Source organism: Heptranchias perlo, chromosome 8, assembly GCF_035084215.1.
Source record: "Heptranchias perlo isolate sHepPer1 chromosome 8, sHepPer1.hap1, whole genome shotgun sequence".
NCBI classification, from domain to species: domain Eukaryota; kingdom Metazoa; phylum Chordata; class Chondrichthyes; order Hexanchiformes; family Hexanchidae; genus Heptranchias; species Heptranchias perlo.
The window spans coordinates 89793079-89815136 of record NC_090332.1 but is presented as its reverse complement, the minus strand read 5'-3'; the positions used below and the strand labels follow the sequence as shown (position 1 = coordinate 89815136).

The 22058-nt window shown below is 40.6% G+C and overlaps 1 protein-coding gene across 1 annotated transcript in view; it reads left to right on the top strand.

The window, feature by feature from the left end:
* Window positions 1-66: 66 nt before the first annotated feature.
* The window catches only part of LOC137324793 (actin-related protein 2), a 36327-nt gene continuing 14335 nt past the window's right edge, over window positions 67-22058 (top strand). Inside the window, exons 1-3 of the mRNA XM_067989498.1 lie at window positions 67-201; window positions 7440-7550; window positions 15454-15669. Coding sequence (XP_067845599.1) covers window positions 154-201; window positions 7440-7550; window positions 15454-15669 — 375 coding nt within the window. The 5' untranslated portion in view covers window positions 67-153. The remainder of the gene's footprint in view (window positions 202-7439; window positions 7551-15453; window positions 15670-22058) is intronic.

The window sequence follows — 22058 nt, the reverse complement described above, 5'->3', positions numbered from 1 at the left end:
GCTTCCCGCCCACCCGCCGGCGTCACGTGAGGCGAGGGCGCGCGCCCATTGGCTCCGAGCCAACGGTCGGCAGTCATTTCCGGCCACTGGAGGCCGGCAAAAGTTGAGTGGAAAAACCCGGCGGCGGCGGCGGAGGACGGAGGCGGGGGAACGATGGACAGTCAGGGCAGGAAAGTGGTGGTCTGTGACAACGGGACAGGGGTACGTCTTTGAGGGGGTTCATTTTATTTCATTTCATTTTATTTTTGTTTTGGGCGGAGAAATGATTTGAAGATCAGCTCCGATGTGGGACGAGGAAGTAAAAGGCGGCCTCGGCCTCGCCCGGGCTCCGCACTGGGGGTTAGGGGCGGAGGGAGGGAGGGAGGGACGGATCTGCGGGGTAAAATACCGTTGATCGGAGTGCATCGTTTGTGGGGGTGGGGGTGTTTGGTGTTCGTTTCTCTCTCGGGCCCGTTACCATTGACAGCCTCGCCCGCCCGTAACCAGCAGCAGCCCCTGGGACAGGCTGAGCCTCCTCCACCGCCCGCTCGCTCGCCTGCAACTTACACCCAGTCTACGGCCCAAAAACAGGCCATTCGGCCCAACTGGTCCATGCTCCACCCCAGCCTCCTCTTTACTTAATCTAACCATACTTTTTATTTATATTCCCTTCTCTTCCCCCCCCCCCCCCCGATGTGTTTATCGAGCTTCCCCTTCAATGCATCTCTGCTATTCGCCTCAACTACTCCTTGTGGTAGTGAGTTCCACTCTCTGGGTAAAGAAGTTTCTCCTGAATTCCCTATTGGATTTATTAGTGATTATCTTATATTTATGGCCCCTAGTTCTGGTCTCCTCCCATGGTTGGAAACATCTAAACCTGTCGAACCCTTTCATAATCTTAATGATGTGGAGATGCCGGTGATGGACTGGGGTGGACAAATGTAAGGAATCTTACAACACCAGGTTATAGTCCAACAGTTTTATTTGAACATCACAAGCTTTCGGAGGCTTTCTCCTTCGTCAGGTGAGTGTGATGAAGGAGAAAGCCTCTGAAAGCTTGTAATTTTCAAATAAAACTGTTGGACTATAACCTGGTGTTGTAAGATTCCTTACATCCATAATCTTAGACCTCTATCAGGTCACCTCTCAGCCTTTTTTTTTCTAGAGAAAAGAACCCCAGCCTGTTCAGCCTTTCATTATAAGTATACCCCCTCAGTTCTGGTATCATCCTTTTGCACCATCTCCAGTGCCTTTATATTGTTTTTATAATTATAGAAACCAGAACTGTGCAAGTCTCATTGCAACAACTTTCATTTATATGGTGTAGTAAAAATGTCCCAAGGTACTTCACAGGATCATAAATCAGACAAAAATTTGACACAAGGAGATTTTTAGGATAAGTGACCAAAAGCTTGGTCAAAGAGGTAGGTTTTAAGGAACCTCTTAAAAGGAGGAGAGAGGGGTTTAGGGAGGGAATTCCAAAGTTAGTGCCTAGGTGGCTGAAGGCATGGCAGCCAACGGTGGGGCAGTGGAAACCAGGGATGTGCAAAAGGCTAGAATTGGAGGACTGCAGAGATCTCGGAAGGTTGTAGGGCTGGAAGAGGTTACAGAGGTTGGGACTGACCACATCTGCCTGCCTGCCTGTCACAAGTCAACAGCACCTGAGAGAAGCTGAGCTGCCTCCACTGCTCACTTGCTGCAAGTCACATTACTGCCAGCTGCTGAATCAGACTACTAGAGGGGGGGATAAAAGTTTGAGAACAGATATTGTTCACATTAACTTTTTCTTTTCAAAAAAAAAACAAAGGAGACTGTGTGGCTTTCTCTTGTGGGCTTGACTTTTGATTGCTACACTTTTTAATATTTTTAAATTATATTTACTATGCTCATAAAATGTTTAATGTACTCTACCTGTAAATGCTTTTGTAGATTCGAGTGTGTGGGATAATGTGCACACTAGGATACATTATAATGCATGCACCTTAAAAAGGGTTTTGAAAATTTGTGGTTTATCAACATTATTTTAACTTCAAGATGTGTTATGTCCTTAAAACATACTAATTATTCTGTATAATGTGGAAATATATTTTGGAATTTGTGGAACTTTCCACTGTCCTACTCTGCCAGCATTTGTGAACATTTTTGCTGGTGATGGGAGCTGTGACAAATAGTAACTGGCGCTTGGGGTTCTTTTGGTCAAATGTTGTGGTTGGAGCTGTTTTATTTCGTTGGGTTACATGGTGCTATCCTGCAACCTTTTAAGTGTAAAAATATCTTCCAATTGTAATTATACTGCAGAAACCATTTCAGATTACTAAATGAATTTGATCACTTTAATTGGTTCATAATAGTAATTGAAACATGTTACTTGGAAGGGAAAATAGTTATTGCTCAGTGTAATTATGACAATGAATAAATGGCACTGTGACCTCCATGTTAGATTAATGAAATAGACAGTAAGAACTAAATAGCTACTTCCTGTGCTAAAATTTCTACATGCTGACTTAATACACACCCTTGGGGAGAATACTATGCAGGTACTAACTGACAGGAAAAGAGTTAACTGGCCCCAAGCAACATTCTTAAGTTAAGAGCTGATGCCACAAACTATACATGCTCTAAGGTGTACATAAGGGAGGAAGTGATGTGCCTGAAAATTATGCTATATTATTCACTGACTAGTGCTTTTGGAAAAGAAAAATGGTCCACAAATGCATCGCTTGGTCTATTACTAAACTATACAGACTAGAACGTGTCTTATTTGATCCCTGGTCTGTGCTGAGTTAGTTGATTTTAGCAGGACAGGTGTTGAGGCATTGCATTTGGCTGTCGTGCATTGAGTGAGAAAGGAGGAAAGCAACAAGGGTTCCGTTCCTTATTGCTATCCACTGACAGCTGGAAAGTGTGTGCATGTTGATGTCGGGAGAATACAGGGCTGGGCTCAGCTGTGATGCCCTCAACAGTTGATTAGCCTGTTGGCCGTCACTGTCTTGGCTCACGTATGAAGAACTGCTACTTTCCTGAGGCATCTTAGCATTGTTAACACTCATGTAGCTGCCCTCGAATTTGAGTCAGCACCTTGAAAAAACAATTGTAAACAATTTTACAACACCAAGTTATAGTCCAGCAATTTTATTTTAAATTCACAAGCTTTCGGAGGCTTCCTCCTTCCTCTGTCCATGACCGTATTGGTAGGAGTGACCACCGCACAGTCCTCGTGGAGATGAAGTCCCATCTTTGCACTGAGGACACCATCCAACGTGTTGTGTGGCACTACCACCGTGCTAAATGGGATAGATTCAGAACAGATCTAGCAGCTCAAAACTGGGCATCCATGAGGCGCTGTGGGCCATCAGCAGCAGTAGAATTGTATTCCAGCACAATCTGTAACCTCATGGCCCGGCATATTCCTCACTCTACCATTACTAACCAGCCAGGGGATCAACCCTGGTTCAATGAGGAGTGTAGAAGAGCATGCCAGGAGCAGCACCAGGCATACCTAAAAATGAGGTTCCAACCTGGACAACTCAGGACGACATGCATGCTAAACAGTGGAAGCAACATGCTATAGACAGAGCTAAGTGATTCCACAACCAACGGATCAGATCAAAGCTCTGCAGTCCTGCCACATCCAGTCGTGAATGGTGGTGGTGAACGTTCACCTGAGGAAGGAGGAAGCCTCCGAAAGCTTGTGAATTTAAAATAAAATTGCTGGACTATAACTTGGTGTTGTAAAATTGTTTACAATTGTCAACCCCAGTCCATCACCGGCATCTCCACATCTTGAAAAAACAAGAGGAGAAAATGGGAAGTGGAAGGGGGCTTTGACTTTTGAAACATTTTACCCCACAAACAGCAGTTGATTATTAGCTTTAATATTTACATATCCTCCCTACCAGTCATAACGATAGTCTTTCACGTTCAAAGCACATAAATAAGATTCTGTTCAAATGGAGTCACCGCTTGTAATCTTTGTCTGTGATGGCAAGAATTTAGTCTATTGTATATGGTTCAGTTGTTTGCAAAGATTCCAGATAGTGATGTCATCCATATTTGCATTACACTCAACTGAAGCTGTTAAAATGGAAACATTGAGTTGCGTATCTAGCAGTAGATAGTTTGCTTTGTGTTTGAATGTAGCAGTTGGGCTTGTGCAATGGTGTAATAGTGAAGTGTGATTTGTTGTCCTATTAATGTTCATTGCTGTCTGTGCCAGAAAGGTCATGGTTAAAGTACAATAGAGAGTTAATATGTTTTGACAAGTGTTGGTATTGTAAAATTTTTTGTCTTGATTTAGCCATGCTAGTGTACCTAACTTTACAAGAACAGTTTTCTAGTCTCCTGAAATGCTGATAAGCAAAATAATTGGCAGTCACCTTCACTTCTAAATCTGATACAAATTTCAGACTTGCAACTATATTTATTTTTACTTTTGGGTGTAACCATTTTGTTGGTGTGTATGGATGTCTGGTTATAAGCAGCATGGACTTTGGTCATGTACTCATCTTGTGAGTTAAGGTTCTATTGTGGTCATACAGTCAGCAAGGTTTCCTGTCTTTACACCGACCTGTAGATCAGTGACTTGATTTCATGATGCCTTAATCACTGTGGAGTAGCGAACAATGCTGAACTATATAAAATTGTAGAAGTTTGAGGAAGTTGACATCAGTATTAAATTTAGTTCTGGTCATTGAGACCTAAGGGAGATATTCAAGTTCTAGAGGCAGTAAGAGAAGAGCCATGAGATTGATTGCTTGTGACCCAGTCTTCTAGTATCAGAGAAGATTGGAGAAACTTGTTTTTTTTTTAGCCTTGAAAGGTGGTGACTGAGAAGAGGTGTTAGAGGTACTGAAGATATAACGGTATAGAAAAAATAAATCCAAAATACTAAAATAAACCATAACAGTAAGGGAAGTAGGGACACGGGGCAGTTTCAAACTAGCAAAAGGCAAATTTAGGACTGATTTCAGGAAGTTCTTCGAAGTGACTAATACATGGAATGGACTTCTGGGTTGGATAGTGAAGGTGCAAACCCTGGACTCAGTTAAACACCTGTATCCTGTGATGGGATTACAGGGACTTTCTGGATGGGTGAGGTATGATGTCAACTGTCATCTAATGAAAAGGACTTAGGTTTTCTGTCTAGGGCACTGAATACAAAAGCAAGAAGGTGATGATGAATTTGTACAAGACATCGGTTAGGCCATGACTAGGTACTGTGTTGTGCGGCGCAACATTATGGAAAGCATATTGGAACCGTGTAAAAGCTGCAACATAGATTCACTAGGATGATGGAGGAATAAGAAGGTATAGTTGTAATGAGATGCTTGGAAAAACTGGAGCCAGGAAAGGCTATGGGGGGATTTAATAGTGTTCAAAATTTGAAAGAGTCTAATAGATTAAAAAGTGGCCATACACTTAAGCTTCAGTCTGGAACAGAGGAACAGGAGGTGGCTGTTCAGCCCCTTGAGTATGTTCCGCCATTCAATTGGATCGTGACTGACCTGCAGCTCCACTGCATTGACCCTCCTTTGCTCCATATCCCTTGATACCCTTACCTAACAAAATTCTATCCATCTCAGTTTTGAAAATTTCAGTTGACTCCCAGCACCCACAGCCTTTTGGGGGCAACTGAGTGCCTGATTTCCACTGCCCTTTTGTGAGAATGCTTCCTGATTTCACTCCTAAATGGTCCAGATCTAATTTTAAGATTGTGTCCTCTTGTTCTGGATCTCCTGACCAGAGGAAGTAATTTCTCTCTCCATTCTCTATCGAATCTCTCTCATTTTAAACACCTTGATTATATCATTCCTCAACCGTCGAAACTCTAAGGAATACAAAGCGGGTTTATGCAGCTGTACCCCCTCCAAGGCCAATATATCTTTCCTGAGGTTCGATGCCCAAAGCTGAATGCAGTATTTCAGATATGGTCTGACTAAGGCTCTCCACAACTGAAGCATCACGTCCCAGGTGGATGCCTAAAACAGGCATTAAGTCCCTTAAATATATTAATAAAGGACCCAAAGCCTGTGGAAGGACCCTGCTACAAAATGTATTCCCCAATGAGTGGGGCAGGTGTCATTCAGGATTCTTCAGTGGCCACCAACAAAAGTTGTTTTTTTTTTATAACTTTTTTAAAAAAAAACAAAATTTCTATGGAGCCAGGAGGAGCAGGAGTGTCCCCCGCTTACACAGTCCTGGCGAACGAACGAGCACGTGCACACGCTCCAAAGACAGAGCTGCAGCCCAATGTCGGGACGGCTTCAGGCCACTGTTTCTACCCCTCGTGTGCTTACCAAAAACGGGAGACGTTTAGAAGACACCGCGTTTTCACAGAAGGTTACTAGGATATGGAATGCAATACTACAGTAGGCAACTGATGCTCAGTCCCCAGTTAATGAATCAGTCACATTTTTTATCGTAGTTTCTAAACATCGCCCATGTGGTCGTTGGGATATTAGTCAAAGTAGTTTTGTAGCAGAATTTTTTTTTCTTTTATTCGTTCACGGGATGTGGGCGTCGCTGGCAAGGCCGGCATTTATTGCCCATCCCTAATTGCCCTCGAGAAGGTGGTGGTGAGCTGCCTTCTTGAACCGCTGCAGTCCGTGTGGTGACGGTTCTCCCACAGTGCTGTTAGGAAGGGAGTTCCAGGATTTTGACCCAGCGACAATGAAGGAACGGCGATATATTTCCAAGTCGGGATGGTGTGTGACTTGGAGGGGAACGTGCAGGTGGTGTTGTTCCCATGCGCCTGCTGCTCTTGTCCTTCTAGGTGGTAGAGGTCGCGGGTTTGGGAGGTGCTGTCGAAGAAGCCTTGGCGAGTTGCTGCAGTGCATCCTGTGGATGGTGCACACTGCAGCCACAGTGCGCCGGTGGTGAAGGGAGTGAATGTTTAGGGTGGTGGATGGGGTGCCAATCAAACGGGCTGCTTATCTTGTCACTGCTTGATCTGTTTTAAAGTTGATGTATAATTCTGTTATCTAGGAAGTATAGTTAGATATTGTAAGATCCACATTTGTATTGCTTGTATTTTGAATTATTTTAGCAGATGGTATTTAAATTTATTTAGAGCACAACGTGCGAGAAGTAATAACTTGAGTGGATTTACTGTTGACTGATATACATACACAGAATATATGTACAGAATGTATATTTGAGTGCTTGCTATGCAGAACTGTGTATTGGATCTATCTCTGTACTACTTATTGTTTATAAAAAGGGAAGCTGTAAGTGCTAATCCTTAACAAATTCATTTTAAGGTGTTTAGTAAAAGTCCAAATTGGACTGTTTACACACAGGTGAGAAGTAACATCTGCTTTATGCCAAAGCCTCTCAGTTGCAAGAAGATTTTTTTTCAGGCTGTTGTAATGCAATAAACTCTGTTTTTGATGGTTAGTTAACTGCAAAATGAATTGACTGAGAAACTAAATTATTTTTTCCTTTCTTCCCGCTTTGTACAGTTTGTGAAGTGTGGCTTTGCTGGCTCCAACTTTCCAGAGCACATCTTTCCGGCATTGGTGGGCCGTCCCATCATCCGTTCCACTGCCAAAGTTGGGAATATTGAGATCAAGGTACTGCTATGGAAAGCTATACTATTGCTAATTTAATATGACCTAATGTTTTCTTACCCATTTTTTTCCAGTGTGATGGTGTGTGTATTTGTTGGATCATGGCATGTTTTTGATTCTCTTTGTATAAAGAACTGGAGAGACAAAAAAAACTCCTAACTTTCCCTCTTTAATAGTAATGTGTACCTTACAAAAGCAGTCTGAGCTTTTCAGAAAATGTTTGCAAAAACCTTAGTTACTAAATCTTTTTAATATATATTTAAAGCAGATGTGGTTGTTCTGTACAGATTTTATATTATGTACTTTATTAAAAAAATCAAATATTACAATGTTTACAAAGCCAAATTAAGATAAGATGCCTTTACTTTTTGACCTCCAGCGTTAGTTGCTGGATTTGACTGTCGCAAATACAATATACTACAGAAATAAATGTTGAGTGCTATTTCAAATTCATGCATTAGAGTGAAAGATTAAATACTGATGATCAAAAGTGCAATGTAGTCTTTAAAAAAAAATCAGTTTTTGGATGAGGGTAAAAAGTTTTCTTCTTTCCTCCTTCCCCTGCCTCTTATTTTTCTCCTATTTTTTTCCCTGGGTTATACACTCATTTTGACCAGGAAGCTAAGCAGCCAGTCTGCTCTCAGATCTCCATCAATGTCACTCTGAGCCATCTGTTAGGAGATACATAAGAGCAGTTCAGGAAGTACTTAGTTTCTGATCAGTGTCAGCTCAGAGTTTAGGCCACTGCTACATGATATACATATTATTTGGTTAATTAAGTAAATTATTGCCGTGATAACTTGTCCTTGATTTTTCACTGGATGAATAGTGGGAGGCTGGATAATACAGCCAGTGGTGAGATATGAAGTGGATTGAATCAGAAGTGAAACTGTTTTAAGAAAACTATTTGTACATCAAAGACAATTACTTAGGAAATAACATTCTGGAAGCAAGGTATATTTGCAAAAAAAAAATTCCTGACTTTGGTTGGAGAATGGGAGGAGAGGAATGTGTTTCACAGGTGATTCAGGATTTGAAATGCCAGCAATTTTGACTATTTAACTCATTCTTGGCAGTTTATGGCTTATCTCTTGTAGGTGTAATCCTCACTGGATGATATAACTGTGGTTATATGCACCATCTTGGTTTGATGCTAGAAATGGCTATGGGTTTTTCATGACTGAGAAATAGGCCTTTGAAGCGACAGCTAGTTAAGGGGTACCTTCTTATTTTTGATTCCAAAGCCAATAGTGAGACCCACATGGGAAAGAAAATGGGTAAGTTAAAGTATTTATTTTTAATGGTATGGGGGTCCAAATAGTTGTAGATTAGACATTAGGTTAAAAAGAATGAAGGGAGGGAAGATGAGATGAACAGAAATGAAGTATTTACAATTTTATTTAGTGTTTAATTGTAGATGGTAAATGTTGCAGTAATAACTTTTTTGCTGTAATAGGTTTTGAAATGGAATCAGTGTGAGCTGAAAATTTAACAGCTGAAGGAGATTAAAATTTCCTTGAGCTGCTGACAATCTAATGGTTAATTCCTAAATTTAATCAAATTCCTGGCAATTTCTTTTTCTCAAGGATTTTCCATTTGCTGGAAGCATACAATGTGTACCTATAATGAACATGTTTGCAAACAAGAAATGTTATTAGCAATACTCGCAGTCAAAGGGGTCAAAAAGTTGAGCCACTTAATTCATTCAGAAGTTTTACAAATATAGCATTTGTTTGTACCCCATTTGAAAGAATTTAGAATAGTAACATTTAGATCGTCATGCAAATAATGGCCAAGACAGTAATTCAGATAGTCTAGTTTAGTCCCGGAGTGTCAGACAAGATAATGTAAAGGACTATTCTGTGGAACAAGCAAACAAAATATCCCTTCAGTTATAAGTTGAATTCTATATGAATTGAGAGAAATGTGGAAACACATCAATGTATGCCAGACAGTATTGATTCTATACCACTTAGAAAAATAACTTTTTTGTTTTCATTGCCATGATAACTTGTCCTTGAGATACATTTTGCAAAACTAAAATTTTCTCCGTAAAATGGTTTATAAAGAATGAGGTGCAATCGAGCCATAATCTTTAGCTGTACCATAGACTCTTTGAAAAATCTTCACATCAATTGTGTAAAGTTCTGTCATTTTCTTTTAATTTTGGAAGGCAGTTTGGATCTTTGAGTTCCGGGAGTGATGTTTTCACTCAGACCTTTTCTGACCTTTCTGTTTTTACCTTCTCTCTCTCTCTCTCTCTCTCTCTCTTTCTTCACCTGTTGAAGTAGAATAACAAAAAGATGGTAAGTAAGTTGTTGTAGTGTGGTGTGTTCATCTTTTCATTTTATTTTTGTATTGCAATCAAATCATCCAAACTTTGCATTGAAATAATTCCTTTTCATTAACATTTTGCAATTTTTTTCAACTGTTTATTATAACAAGACAGCATTTTGTAGATTGATGATCCCTCTGTTATGATGGAAAGTTAGCTTGTCTGTTCAAATTTTAAAAGCACGGTTTAGACAGATTTTGCTTTGGCAGCATGTTAGTGTACTAGTGCATTGCATCACAGAGTGGTAGAACACAGGGTCACATGTTATTATCCACACAGCAAATTGCTGATCTTTTCCAAGCCATTTGGGGCAGGTGCTAAGTGGAGACCAGATGCCATTAGCAGGACAAATCAAGGGTGTGCCACTCCACTAGTGTTGCATTCCACCTCAAATGCTGCTTACTGAAAAGGATTGAAAAAGGGCCTGGGATTAGGCAGAATGATTAGTCACTCAGTTGTGGAATGCTGTGTTGGTATTTAGCAGGGGTGGGGTGGGCATTTAAAGGAGAGTCAAATCATTTTTCCTGAAGTTGAAAACTACTTTCTCAAACTCTGCTGCATAATCCAAGAGTTAAAAACAAATTCAAGCATCATATAAACATTTATGAAATACACTTGAAGAATTACAGCTGAGGTAAGATCCTTCTTGAAGGAAAGGTGATTGTTTAAAGATTAGTGGCAGTGTTTATATAATGTCAGTGCATGAAAAAAATGACATCATAAAGTGGTAGGATACAGGTTGGTGCCTGCACAGCCTTTTTACAAACTCTGGCAGATGTTGTGGAGATGAGGTGCTTATCCAAACAGCTAGAGAAAATAGGAGGGCCAGTCATTGAGTTATGGTTATGCATTTTCTAGTGGCCACTAGCAGGGCAGAAACCTGGGAATTTAAGGAATTGTGTGGAACAGGTTGACCTATGAGAGGAAGGTGGTGGAGGATAAATAAATACCTGTGGAACAAGTGTCTGTATGTTGCTACAAAAACATTTAGCCCCCCCCACAATGATTTTCTGGTGACTGTTTTAACATTGTTAAATTCTGTTTTTGGTCTGGCTCCTAAATAGGATAGATGACAGGAATGATTTTGCTGTTTAGGTTTTCAGTGTTTCACGTTGCAGCATGAATTTGCCACAATATCTTTATTTTGCTTTGATGCATGTATTTGAACTGAAATTAACCACTTTTTTTTATATAAGTGTAATAACATTTGGTTGGTTGGTTGGGGCTTAAAATTAACACTTCTACTAGAGGGAGGCCAGTACATTTACCATTCTTTCAGTGACAATGGAATGTGCCTGCTGATGGTGGATCAGTTGATGCATTCCTGTATAAATGCATATTCACCAAACTGCACCTACAAGCAAGAAGTGTGTGTGTTTTATCTGAAACCTATACACATTTTGTAGTGTTTTAAATCTTGCATCAGTGATGTGTATGTGATTTTTTTTTTTAAAAGCTAGTTTAATGCTCCTGCTCCAGCACAATAATTTCCAGAACTGAATGTATTTGACTGCCCAAAACTGAACATGTGGACTTAATGGGTCACTTCAAAATTCGATGAATGCTTTAGTTCATTATTTTTATCACAATCCAAGTGGAAATCTGACTAGGTTTTTGATTGTGTATTCATTTTGTGGGCATGAAGTGCTTTCTACTTTGCACTAGTCAGCATTTGGACATTTATCAGCATCCAGTGAACTGTCAGAGCATGATTGGTGTGAGGTATTGCATTAATTTATGCTCACTGTACTGTGCTCCCACGCAGAGAACTGTACAGGCTTTCTGTAAATTGCCTTGAGCAAATGTCTATGTATACAGTACGATGAGTACTTTATCTGGTTTCTGTAGGGTGGCTGCACCATTGATGAGTACATAACCTGAATTTCAAGCCCTTTGGACAGCAAACTATCAATTCTTTGAAAAGAAAGTTGTTTATAAAATCTAGCCTGTTTTTAATTAGAATGATCTGAGGAGTTCTGTTGTGGAATATGTCTGTTGAACAATATGCTTGCTTTTCTATTTTTCTTGTTCTTACTCCAGCCATGCAATATCTCTGACTGGGCCCTTTCCCCTCAAGCCATGGAGAACAATTGTGTAGGATGTAATGCTTTCAATGCATAATAACCCCCCGCCCCCTTAACTTTTTTTTCTATGCAATTGTGCTTTAAAACAAAACTCTACTTTTTCTGAGAAAACCCAGTTTGTAGCTTTATAAACTGAGGCATGGCAGTGCTTAACTAACAGTGCCTGTGAGCATATATTTCTGTTTAACTGAGGCATTGACAGCTTCATCAAAAGAAAAAAATTATCCGTTATTAAACTCCACACCAGTCAAGTCCATATTGAAATGAAGATTTAGTTAATCTCGGTCTAATTTTTTTTTTTAACATGGTAAACCTAAAAGTAACTCTCATGAAATACTTCCCAATGCAATAGGTCTTCTTTAAATATACAGACATGGAACAACCCTTACCAGTATCATTGAGTGTAGAGTTGGTTAATCTCAATTAGGGCAACAGTAGGGACGTTCTCTCATTCGTTACCATCAAGCAATCCCTGCTGAACGTGCACATCTTATGGGCGCAGGGTGAAGTGAGGATTAGACTTGGCTTTGATGGTCGTTATAACCGATGATTGAATTGTTTGTGGACACTTTTTGCTCTTGCATGAAAATGGCTACTTGTGGGGTATTGTGCCTGCTCTGCAACATAAATCAGTGTCTTTGGGTGAAGGGAAATTTAAAAAGAAATAAATGGAAGTAAATTGTAGAAGTTGAGGAAATTACTTTTTATATTAAAAAAACCCCACCTCTACCTGTATGGGGGTTCATGCTAATAGAATTGAAGTGTTTTGTGCATATATTCAAAAGTATTTTAATTAATCAGTCTTTTAATTATTCAATTATTTTGCAAATATGTTGGATTGATTCACAACTTTTAGAATGGGTTTAGTGCAGCTGTTTCCCCCTCTCCTCAGGATTCACTGTCAACTTGTCTCCCCCTCAACCTCTCCCTCCATGTAAATACTCTTACCCATAGTCACGCCCACTCCTTCAACCTTGCCATCTCCCATTGTGTCTCTACGCCTAGCATAGACTAGGCCATCTTCAACGACTACATGTATCTCTCTCCACCCACATCCTGCTACCCTCCAGCCCCACATCTGTGCCCATCCCTGGAGCAAACTCTCTCCACCAAATTGTTTAAAATTGCACTTTCTAAATCCTAACTGCCTAGCCTTTAGCTCTCCATTCAGCCCAATACTTCAGCTGTCAACCTGCTTAACTACTCCCTAATATCCACCTTTTGATGCCGTAGTCCCCAGCGAACCTTTACTCTCTCATATCCCGGTCAGTGCTTTAATATGACATCTATCTTAGCTTTCTCAAGTCCAAAGGGTATAGACATGAGTATTTCTGGCATACTCCTGGTTTAGCCATCCACCACTAGAGCTGGCTGGACTACTTACTCTGCCAAAACCTCACACTACTCCAGAATCATCTTGGAGAGCAAAGATGAACCCAGGCTGCTTTTCTCTACTACCAACCTCCCTCCCTCCCTCCCATTGAGACCATTGCTTTAGTTGCCTCTGCCTTTTCGTCCCCCACCAGTCCTGAATCCATGTCCTTTTCTCTCTTCACTCCTCGTGCCCTTTCCAAGCGTATCTTGTCCATGAAACCCACCTCCTGCTCCCTTGACCCCATTCCCACTAAGCCACCCAACATTCCTTCCTGGCCTCCATGCTAGCTGATGTAAATAGTTCCCTCTCTCTTTCAAAACTGCACTCATCACCCCATCCTAAAAAAGAAACACCCTCCAGGCTTATGTCCTTGCAAACTGCCACCCTATTTTCAACCTCCCTTTCCTCTCAAGTTCTTGAATGTGTTGTCAACTCTCAAATCTGTGCTCATCTTTACTGCAACTCTGTTTGTTTGAATGTCCAATCGGATTTCCATGCCTGCCACAGTGCTGAAACAGCCTTAACCAAAGCCACAAATAACATCCTCTATAACTATGACTGTGGTGCATTATCCCTCCTCTACCTCTCTGCAACCTATGGCACGGTCGACCTAACTGCCATCCTCAATGCCTTTCACCTGTTGTTCAATTCCATTGGAATAGCTTTGCCTGGTTTCATTCTTACTCATCCAATCCTAGCCAGAGCATCTCCAGCAATGGCTTCTCTTGCCACGCCTGCACTGTTACCTCTGGAATTCCTGAAGGATCTGGCCCCCTCCTCGTTCTCACATAGTTTTATGCTTAATTACAAGTGACGAGGACCAAATGTACTATAAGACCCCTAACAGCACCTTGCTTGATGAGCAGTATGCAAATTTTGTAGATTTTTTTTTAATATAATTGTTTAGAGAAATTTCCAATTCTTCAGAAGCTAATACAGCAGCATTGACCAATCTTATACCTTGATATACTTACATTATTGTACTGATGCAAAGTGAGATTGTGACCTTATGACATTGCAATGTATAAATTTATGAATTTGGTAAACTACTTTGAAAATTTATTTTCTTTCACTTGGTTTGAGGGCAGTTTTAAATAACTTGGAAATGGTGTGCCTCCCAGGCTCCTTAGGAATTAATTACTCCATGGTACTAGGAGAGGAAATAGGTGGTAAAACACAAAACCAAATTTAAAAAATCATTAGAAGGAAATTTCACAAGTACACAATTAACGGATCCGTTTTCTTGGTATGCTCAGTCCATTATACCGTGTCCTTTATTCCATCGGCCCTCATTTGCAAGTTGGATGACACTGTGCATGTGCTGGTGCTAAAACGCATCTAGCTGAGAAAATACAAGATAATTGGTGCCACCAAAATGTAAAATGACATGAAGTGGGATAACTAAAAATGGTATGTGATGGTTAATATAAATAGTGTATAATACTTTACTGAAGTGCTGAGGCAATAAATTAAGTACCCTTGGTATGAACATGCATGCAAGTATTTGCACCTAATGCCTAATTAATTGCACTTTAACTATTGCAACTTGATCCTTCCCACTTCAGGATTTTAAAAATCTATTGCAGAGCCTGAAAAATCATCCAGTGCCAGGTTGCATGATTTTAGTTTTTGAGTTTGATACAAATCAAATGCAAATAAGCTAGACTGTCAACAGTGGTGATAGACTTTTTATCTTATACCCGCCTAACAACAGACCTGACTAGCCATGGAATTCCAGCTGATTTTGTCAAGTCCTTAATGGAAAAGCTTTAATATCTTGCTATTTATATGTAAATGTGAACTTTTGCACAATATGCATAAATCTTTCTACAGTAGTAGAATTTATTTTGAACCTACTTTAAGCAGAAAACGTCTTTGTTTCCTGTTTTTAAGATGTGAAATAAAACAGAAACATTTACTATGCAAGTTAATTCAACAAATAACTTGCCCAATGCAAATTTATTTTGCCATATGTTTCCTTAAAACTCTTGTTCTCAGAATATGCTGGTAGTTTTTTTTTGAAATTTCAGTTTTTTTAAAATTTGGCCTGACCATCCTTTATTATTAAACAATATTGTTAGCTGTCATGTTCTGTATTTTTTCCCTTCACAGGATCTTATGGTGGGCGATGAAGCTAGTGAATTGCGTTCTATGTTAGAGGTTAACTATCCCATGGAGAATGGCATAGTCAGAAACTGGGATGACATGAAGCATCTGTGGGATTATACGTTTGGCCCCGACAAACTAGATGTAGACTCCAGGAATTGCAAGATTCTTCTGACAGAACCACCAATGAACCCTACAAAGAATAGAGAAAAGATAATAGAGGTAAGCATGTTTGTTGAGGAAAACTCATTTTATTGTGGACTTGGACTTCAGGAAAACAGAATAAACAAAATTCACTTTTTTGGGGGGCTCCTTTTCTGTCTGTCTCTCCCGTGGCTGTCAGAGCATCAAGTATCCGGCCTAATCCAGATACACTTGACTCTCCTTACAATTGCCATAAGACTTTTTTTTAAGTGTCTTTAAATATTTCTACATATGGGCCAATTGCAATCTTCAGAGGGAAGATCAGATGCTGTACACCTAACAATTAGTTGTTTTCAGTAGATTCACAAAAGTACTGTAGTGTTTCACAATTTACGGATTCTAACATTTAAACCTGTGTGGGCTTATGTGCTGACATAAAAGAAAAAAGCACTAACTGATTTTGCTTAGAATATGTCAAATGAAGTGTTGGGGGGAGGGGTGGGTAGGGTGGAGATACTAGGGTGGAGGAGCATTGCACATTCCACTCAAGGAATTTGGAAAGATGTTTGAGATGAGTTCAGAGACAGTTAGATGTAGGCCCCCAATACAAAACCTTGCTTGCAGGTATTTTAAACATGAAATGCTGTTGTATAGTAAGTTTAATCATTTTTGTGTAAAGCTTGTAACTTTTTGATGTCTGGCACGTTCCAAATCTTATTTTCGGTATTAATTCGCAGTTTAGTGGAGAATCTAAGAGTGGTCCAAAAGATTTTTCAAAAAATATTTTAAGTGACTTGATTTGGCTTTTGTTTTTTGTTAACTGCCTGCCTTTTGACTAATGTCTTTTATTCCAGATTCTGGTTGGTACTTTCTCTGCCTGTTAACTTGCTGCAAATTGATGAATATAAAATTTGAGCTAATTGGGTGCACATGTTTACATGGAGAAAATTGTGATATGGCAATTTTTGTGTGTGCGATGAATAATATCCCATATAGACTGTTAGTCCAGGAGGGTGCAAATTGTCTGAGGGGATCTGGATTGTAAATTACTACTGGTTTATACTGGTCAGGCACCATCTCTATGGGATCTGTTTTGGGGGACAGTTTTGGTAATGTCACTGCATTAGGCAGACTCAGTTTATTGACAGTGGCAAAAGTAGGTTGGCATTGTCCTGAAATTAGATCTGTTTGTGTACTATAATCTACCTGAGCTACTAGTCTTGCGAGCAGTGCTTTGTGGTGGGTATTGTAAGTCTTTGCGACACTGGTTTACCCAGATAACCTGCTGTTGATTACAAGGTATCATGTATTGTATATTGGTTGGTACAAAACTGTATAGTGAAAATAGTTCACAATGTAGTTTTGGAAGCTGAAAATACAACTTGCATAAGCACTGCTCTATCTAGTGGTAATCTTTACCCAAGGGAAAAACTGAAACTCTAGCTTGGTAACACTGGCCCAGAATTTCCTGCAACGGCAAGATCGGCAACATATGCCATAAATTTGGCCTTTTTTGCATGTTGATCTTGCCATTGCTAACTTCCAAATGTCCTGGTTTTCAAAATGCCTGCGAGCACAGCGACAAGTCAGAAGTGGCACAGCCAATGGCCAGTGTTTGCTATTTGTGCATGTGTCTTGAGAAATGCACTGCTGAGCTTTTTGTCAGATGTCAATATTCAAGGGGGAAAGCCTCCATTGATTTGTTTCATAAATGTTTAACTCGTGCATCAAAAATAGCTTTCATGCTGAAGAAAAAAGGCAATAACATGGCTTTTGGATAAAAGATTCAACATTGATGAATTATTAATCAGAACTTGTGCTATTCTATCATTTTCAGTGCGATGGAGTACTGGAACGTTACATACTTTTATATGCTTTAGATTTTCACAGTAACCCCTGACTCTGAATGTTAGGTTCAAGTTGCTCCTTCTGTTTGCTGTCAAATAAGGTCCCATTGCTTAAAAATGAAACTAGTGCCGTGACTCTTCGAAGAAAGCCAGGCTTGGAGAGCCTGTCAAATGCTTGCTTCAGGTAGAACCTGGACATGTACTTTTGAAGGGACCGATTTGGGGTGTCTGCTCTCTTTCCGGGTATCCTAGGCAATCTCCTTGGTCGTAGCAATCCTGCCCCAGACAATGATCCTCACCACCCTCTGAAACTTGGCATCTGTTTGGTTATCCAGGACCACGGTGTAAGAGCAACGATAACTGATGGCTATAAACCCATATCTCTTCTCTGCTGTCTCGGAGTAAGGATCATTCATGTCCAACAGATCGTTGCTATGCGAGTTCTCCTGTTACTCTAACGTGCCTCGTCAGTCGCTGATCTTTGCTTGATGATCTTGGACATCAGAAATTTGGTCACTTCGCTGAGCTGGAAATATTCTGCCTCTATCAGCAGCCTCCCCTTCTCCAAGAAATGGTTGGGCAGGACCAGCTGCTCATCTGAGATAATCAATCTCAGTTCTTGGATGAGCGCTTGAAGTGCCGTACCCTACAGGGCTACAGACCAACTGCTGGAAAGTGGGATTAAGCTGGATAGCTCTTTTTCGGCCAGCACGCTCACGATTGGCTGAATGGCCACCTTCTGTGCAGTAAGAGGAATTCATCTTGGCCTATACAATAACTGTCCCTGTTGTGTTTGGGAAACATCTTGACATTGACTCTGGAAAATTGGTTCACCAGGAGGAAATTGGAGATGACAGCCAGGGTGTCTTGCTTGGTCACATACACCTGCCTCCAAGGTTCCGCTCCACTATCTTGGGGAAAGGAGGTGGCCGTCTCACTGATAGGCAAGATGCTGTTGTGAAAACAGCCATTTTTTTTGGAGGAACCTTGAGTTGTGAAGGGGCCTAGGTATTTTGAGGCTTTCTGTCCACAGATCTCAGATTAGAACCTGCCCATTGTACTTATTTTCCTAAGTAAACAATGTTCAATGGCACTCCTAATTTGAGGTCCGACAAAGTATTGAAGTTGGATCTGATCATCCTGTAGCTTGGTGTTGAGAAATATAAATGTGTATTTACCCATAATGGTGCAGTAATGATGGTAGTTCTTTGTACTTGTTGGCTAGAGAATTAGTTTTGATGACCATTCACGAAATGTGAGCTGTCCTGCAAGTTTCACAGACCCAAATACCACATTTGGAGCCAGTGGGCTGCTGCTCCTCATGCTCCTGTTTTTGTCACTGGTTCAGGAGGTCCACACACTGGTTGCTTGTACTGGCTCACACTGCAATGTATCGTTGCTCACCAACTCATGCACTCAGCTGTGAGATTTTTCCAGCTGTCAACATTGCTATCACACCGCTTCCGGTTGTGCTTGGGCAAATTCTACTTTGTTGCCAACCCGATTTCCCCTTGATCTATTCCAGCTTGCTGTACAGGATCCTTTGTGGCATTATGGACTCTTTCGTGCAGATGACTAGCCCTGATCCTTGCAGAAGTGCTGTATCAGGAGGATCTCTAGTTAGTAATTTTGTCCTATCACTTGATGTGCATGATAGACCTTTTAGCGTTGGAAGGTGGGACTTGTCAAGCTGCCAAATATGACAGCAATAACATATCCGGGACTCTCGTCTGTATATTTGAGTGGTAATGATAATAGCCGTATACATTTTCAGCTTGACTCTGCGATTGATCCCATGTTAGTTCCAGGCATGGTATTTTCATCTTCCAAGCGCAGAGCTTGTTTTCCTTTTGCAAGAGATTGTTTCATTTTCTATTTGTGCATTATTTGACAACATGCTACACAGCTAAGTGAAACCAGCTGTGTAGCATGTTGTCAAATTGCTACATTGATAATATTGAAATAAATATTGATTATCAATTTGCTGTAGTACTTTCCTGGAGCTGCCACATACATGATTTCTAATCAACTTAGTTTTTCTTTGCCCACTTAACAGATTGCACAGTAATCTGAAATGAGTTCTCCTCATGTTAGTATACAGAGAAAAATGGCGTTTTTTTGCTGTTTGTTTTTTGTTGCTTGGTAGATACTAAACATGACGCGTCCAGTGGGGGGAAGAAATCATAGCCTAAGGATGAATTCTAAACCAAGGTGTGGACTTGCTAAGATACTGCTATCATTAAGTGTTTTAAAGTTAAATCCCTTAATACTCAATCGACTAAAAACCATTGACGTATGTTGAGTTCCATCAAACCCCCGAAGACAGTTGTCCTATTCAGAATTAGCAATTTACTCGTTGGCCTCTTGAGTTGTGCACGGGGAGTCCAGACCAAAGCGCTGTTTTCAGCTCGAGGGTTAGAGAGTGGCAGTTAATTGGACCAGGATGGGCAGACATAATTTAGTCTCCATTCGTACTTGGAGAATAATGACACAGGTTTTGTTGATCAGAGATTTGATCTGCTTATGGAAACTCTAGTCTAAAACATGAAGTGTTGTGGGGAGCCCAAAATGTGTTTTTTAAATGGGATGACATTGTGCGGTAATTAATGCAAACTTAATTTCACTCCTTTTTAATCCAGTGTTTAAAGTGATGAGCACAGCACAAAACTGTTTATCTGACCTGACTAGTTATCTGCACTAATTGAACTTCTTAGCATGACTGGCATGTAATTATTTCATTGTACTATGATTTCTATACTGAATTAATATTTAATACAGTACAATATTGGAATTAGTGATCAGTTATCTGATTTATTAACTTAGCCGAGCAGCTATTTTTCAAACACTTTGGACTATCAGGGTTCTGCTACAGCCTTCACTGACTAGCATAAAATTGTTCATGTTTTGCCAAAACTAGTGTGCTTGTTCCTGAATTATCTCTTCCATTGTTGAAAATGTATTGAACCTGCCAAATCCTATGGACAGAGTAACACAAATCCCATGTTATCTTCACTATGGGTAAAGATAGTCCAAACCTAGAAGATTTCAAGTAGTTAATGCCTGGACAACTTGATTAAACCTTTTCAAGTATTCTAAAAGTATAGATAAAACAGTTGACATGGGTAGTGATTAGACTGAGGCTCATGACTACATGTGGCAAGTTCCTGACTCGGCCATTCTGTCAGAAGACTGAGCCAAGGACAGACACTGCTTCACAGGAAGGGGAAGGAAGGAGCACTAAGAGTGCCTGTATTTGAGTGGTCAGGCAATGGTACATAGCAAGTAAGACTTAAATGGGTTGAGGAAAGCAGGAAGGGAAACGGGTAATATAAGTAGTTCAACGTCCTCCTTTGGCACCATGGCTTCATGCTCCATCCAGGATGAAGCAGCCCGCTTGTGGCACCTCATCCACCACCCTAAACATTCACTCCCTTCACCACCAGCACACCGTGGCTGCAGTGTGTACCATCCACAGGATGCACTCCAGCGACTTGCCAAGGCTTCTTCAATAGCACCTCCCAAACCCATGACTTCTACCACCTAGAAGGACAAGGGCAGCAGGCACATGGGAACAACACCACCTGCACGTTCCCCTCCAAGTCACACACCATCCCGACTTGGAAATATATCGCGGTTCCTTCATCGTCGCTGGGTCAAAATCCTGGAACTCCCTTCCTAACAGCACTGTGGGCGAACCTTCACACGGACTGCAGTGGTTCAAGAAGGCGGCAATTAAGGATGGGCAATAAATGCTGGCCTCACCAGCGATGCCCACATCCCATGAATGAATTTTAAAGAAAAATATGATCACTGTTTTGCATGCCTTTTTACTGGATAATCTAATCTATAAACTTTTCTGTGTATAAAGAGTTCTAGATCAAATGAGCTTGAGTGGTATTAACCAATTTATAAAGGATATACACATTTGTACTAAATTGGCAGTCCCACTTGGGCTATGGTTAACTCTGCAAAAAAGAAAAATTCACACTAGTGCATAGAGGCAGTGCTCTTAGGTTTGGGTTGAGGTGTTTTGTTAGAGCACAGGGAGTTCTACTTTGCTAACCATTCCACACCTGACCTGGAAATACTTAACATTAATAATGGATGCCCAATGCTGACATCTCTCGTCTTGCTGTGGCAACAAAATTGTGTAGTATGTGTTCGTGTTGCTCTATTTCAAATGTGAACAGAATGGCAAGATCCAACCTGCTCACCTCAAAACACTCCATCATACCCATTATAACAATGTACTGACACACTACTGGTTCCTGGCGCTGAATCTTTGTGTGGAAAGCCTGTGAAAAGCAGATTACTTGAGTGTATTCAGAATTCCTGGCCACTAATTTTAGAACTGAATACTGCATCGTTAACAACTTCTCAAATTGAGATTTCTTCCCTCCCCCGACCCAATGTGTCCATGTAGTATGGTTTCTGGTGTTCCATTACAGCTTCAGTGTATCCCAATAATTATGCTGGACTTGCATCTCGTGAAACCCACGATAGCCCAGTCTCAAAGGAGATTAGCACGCGTGCTTCCCCACAGGATGAGTTGGCCAACAATGAATGAAGGCAGGGAGGGATAGCTGGAGTAGACTTACTTCCTTCATTTCCAAAATGCAT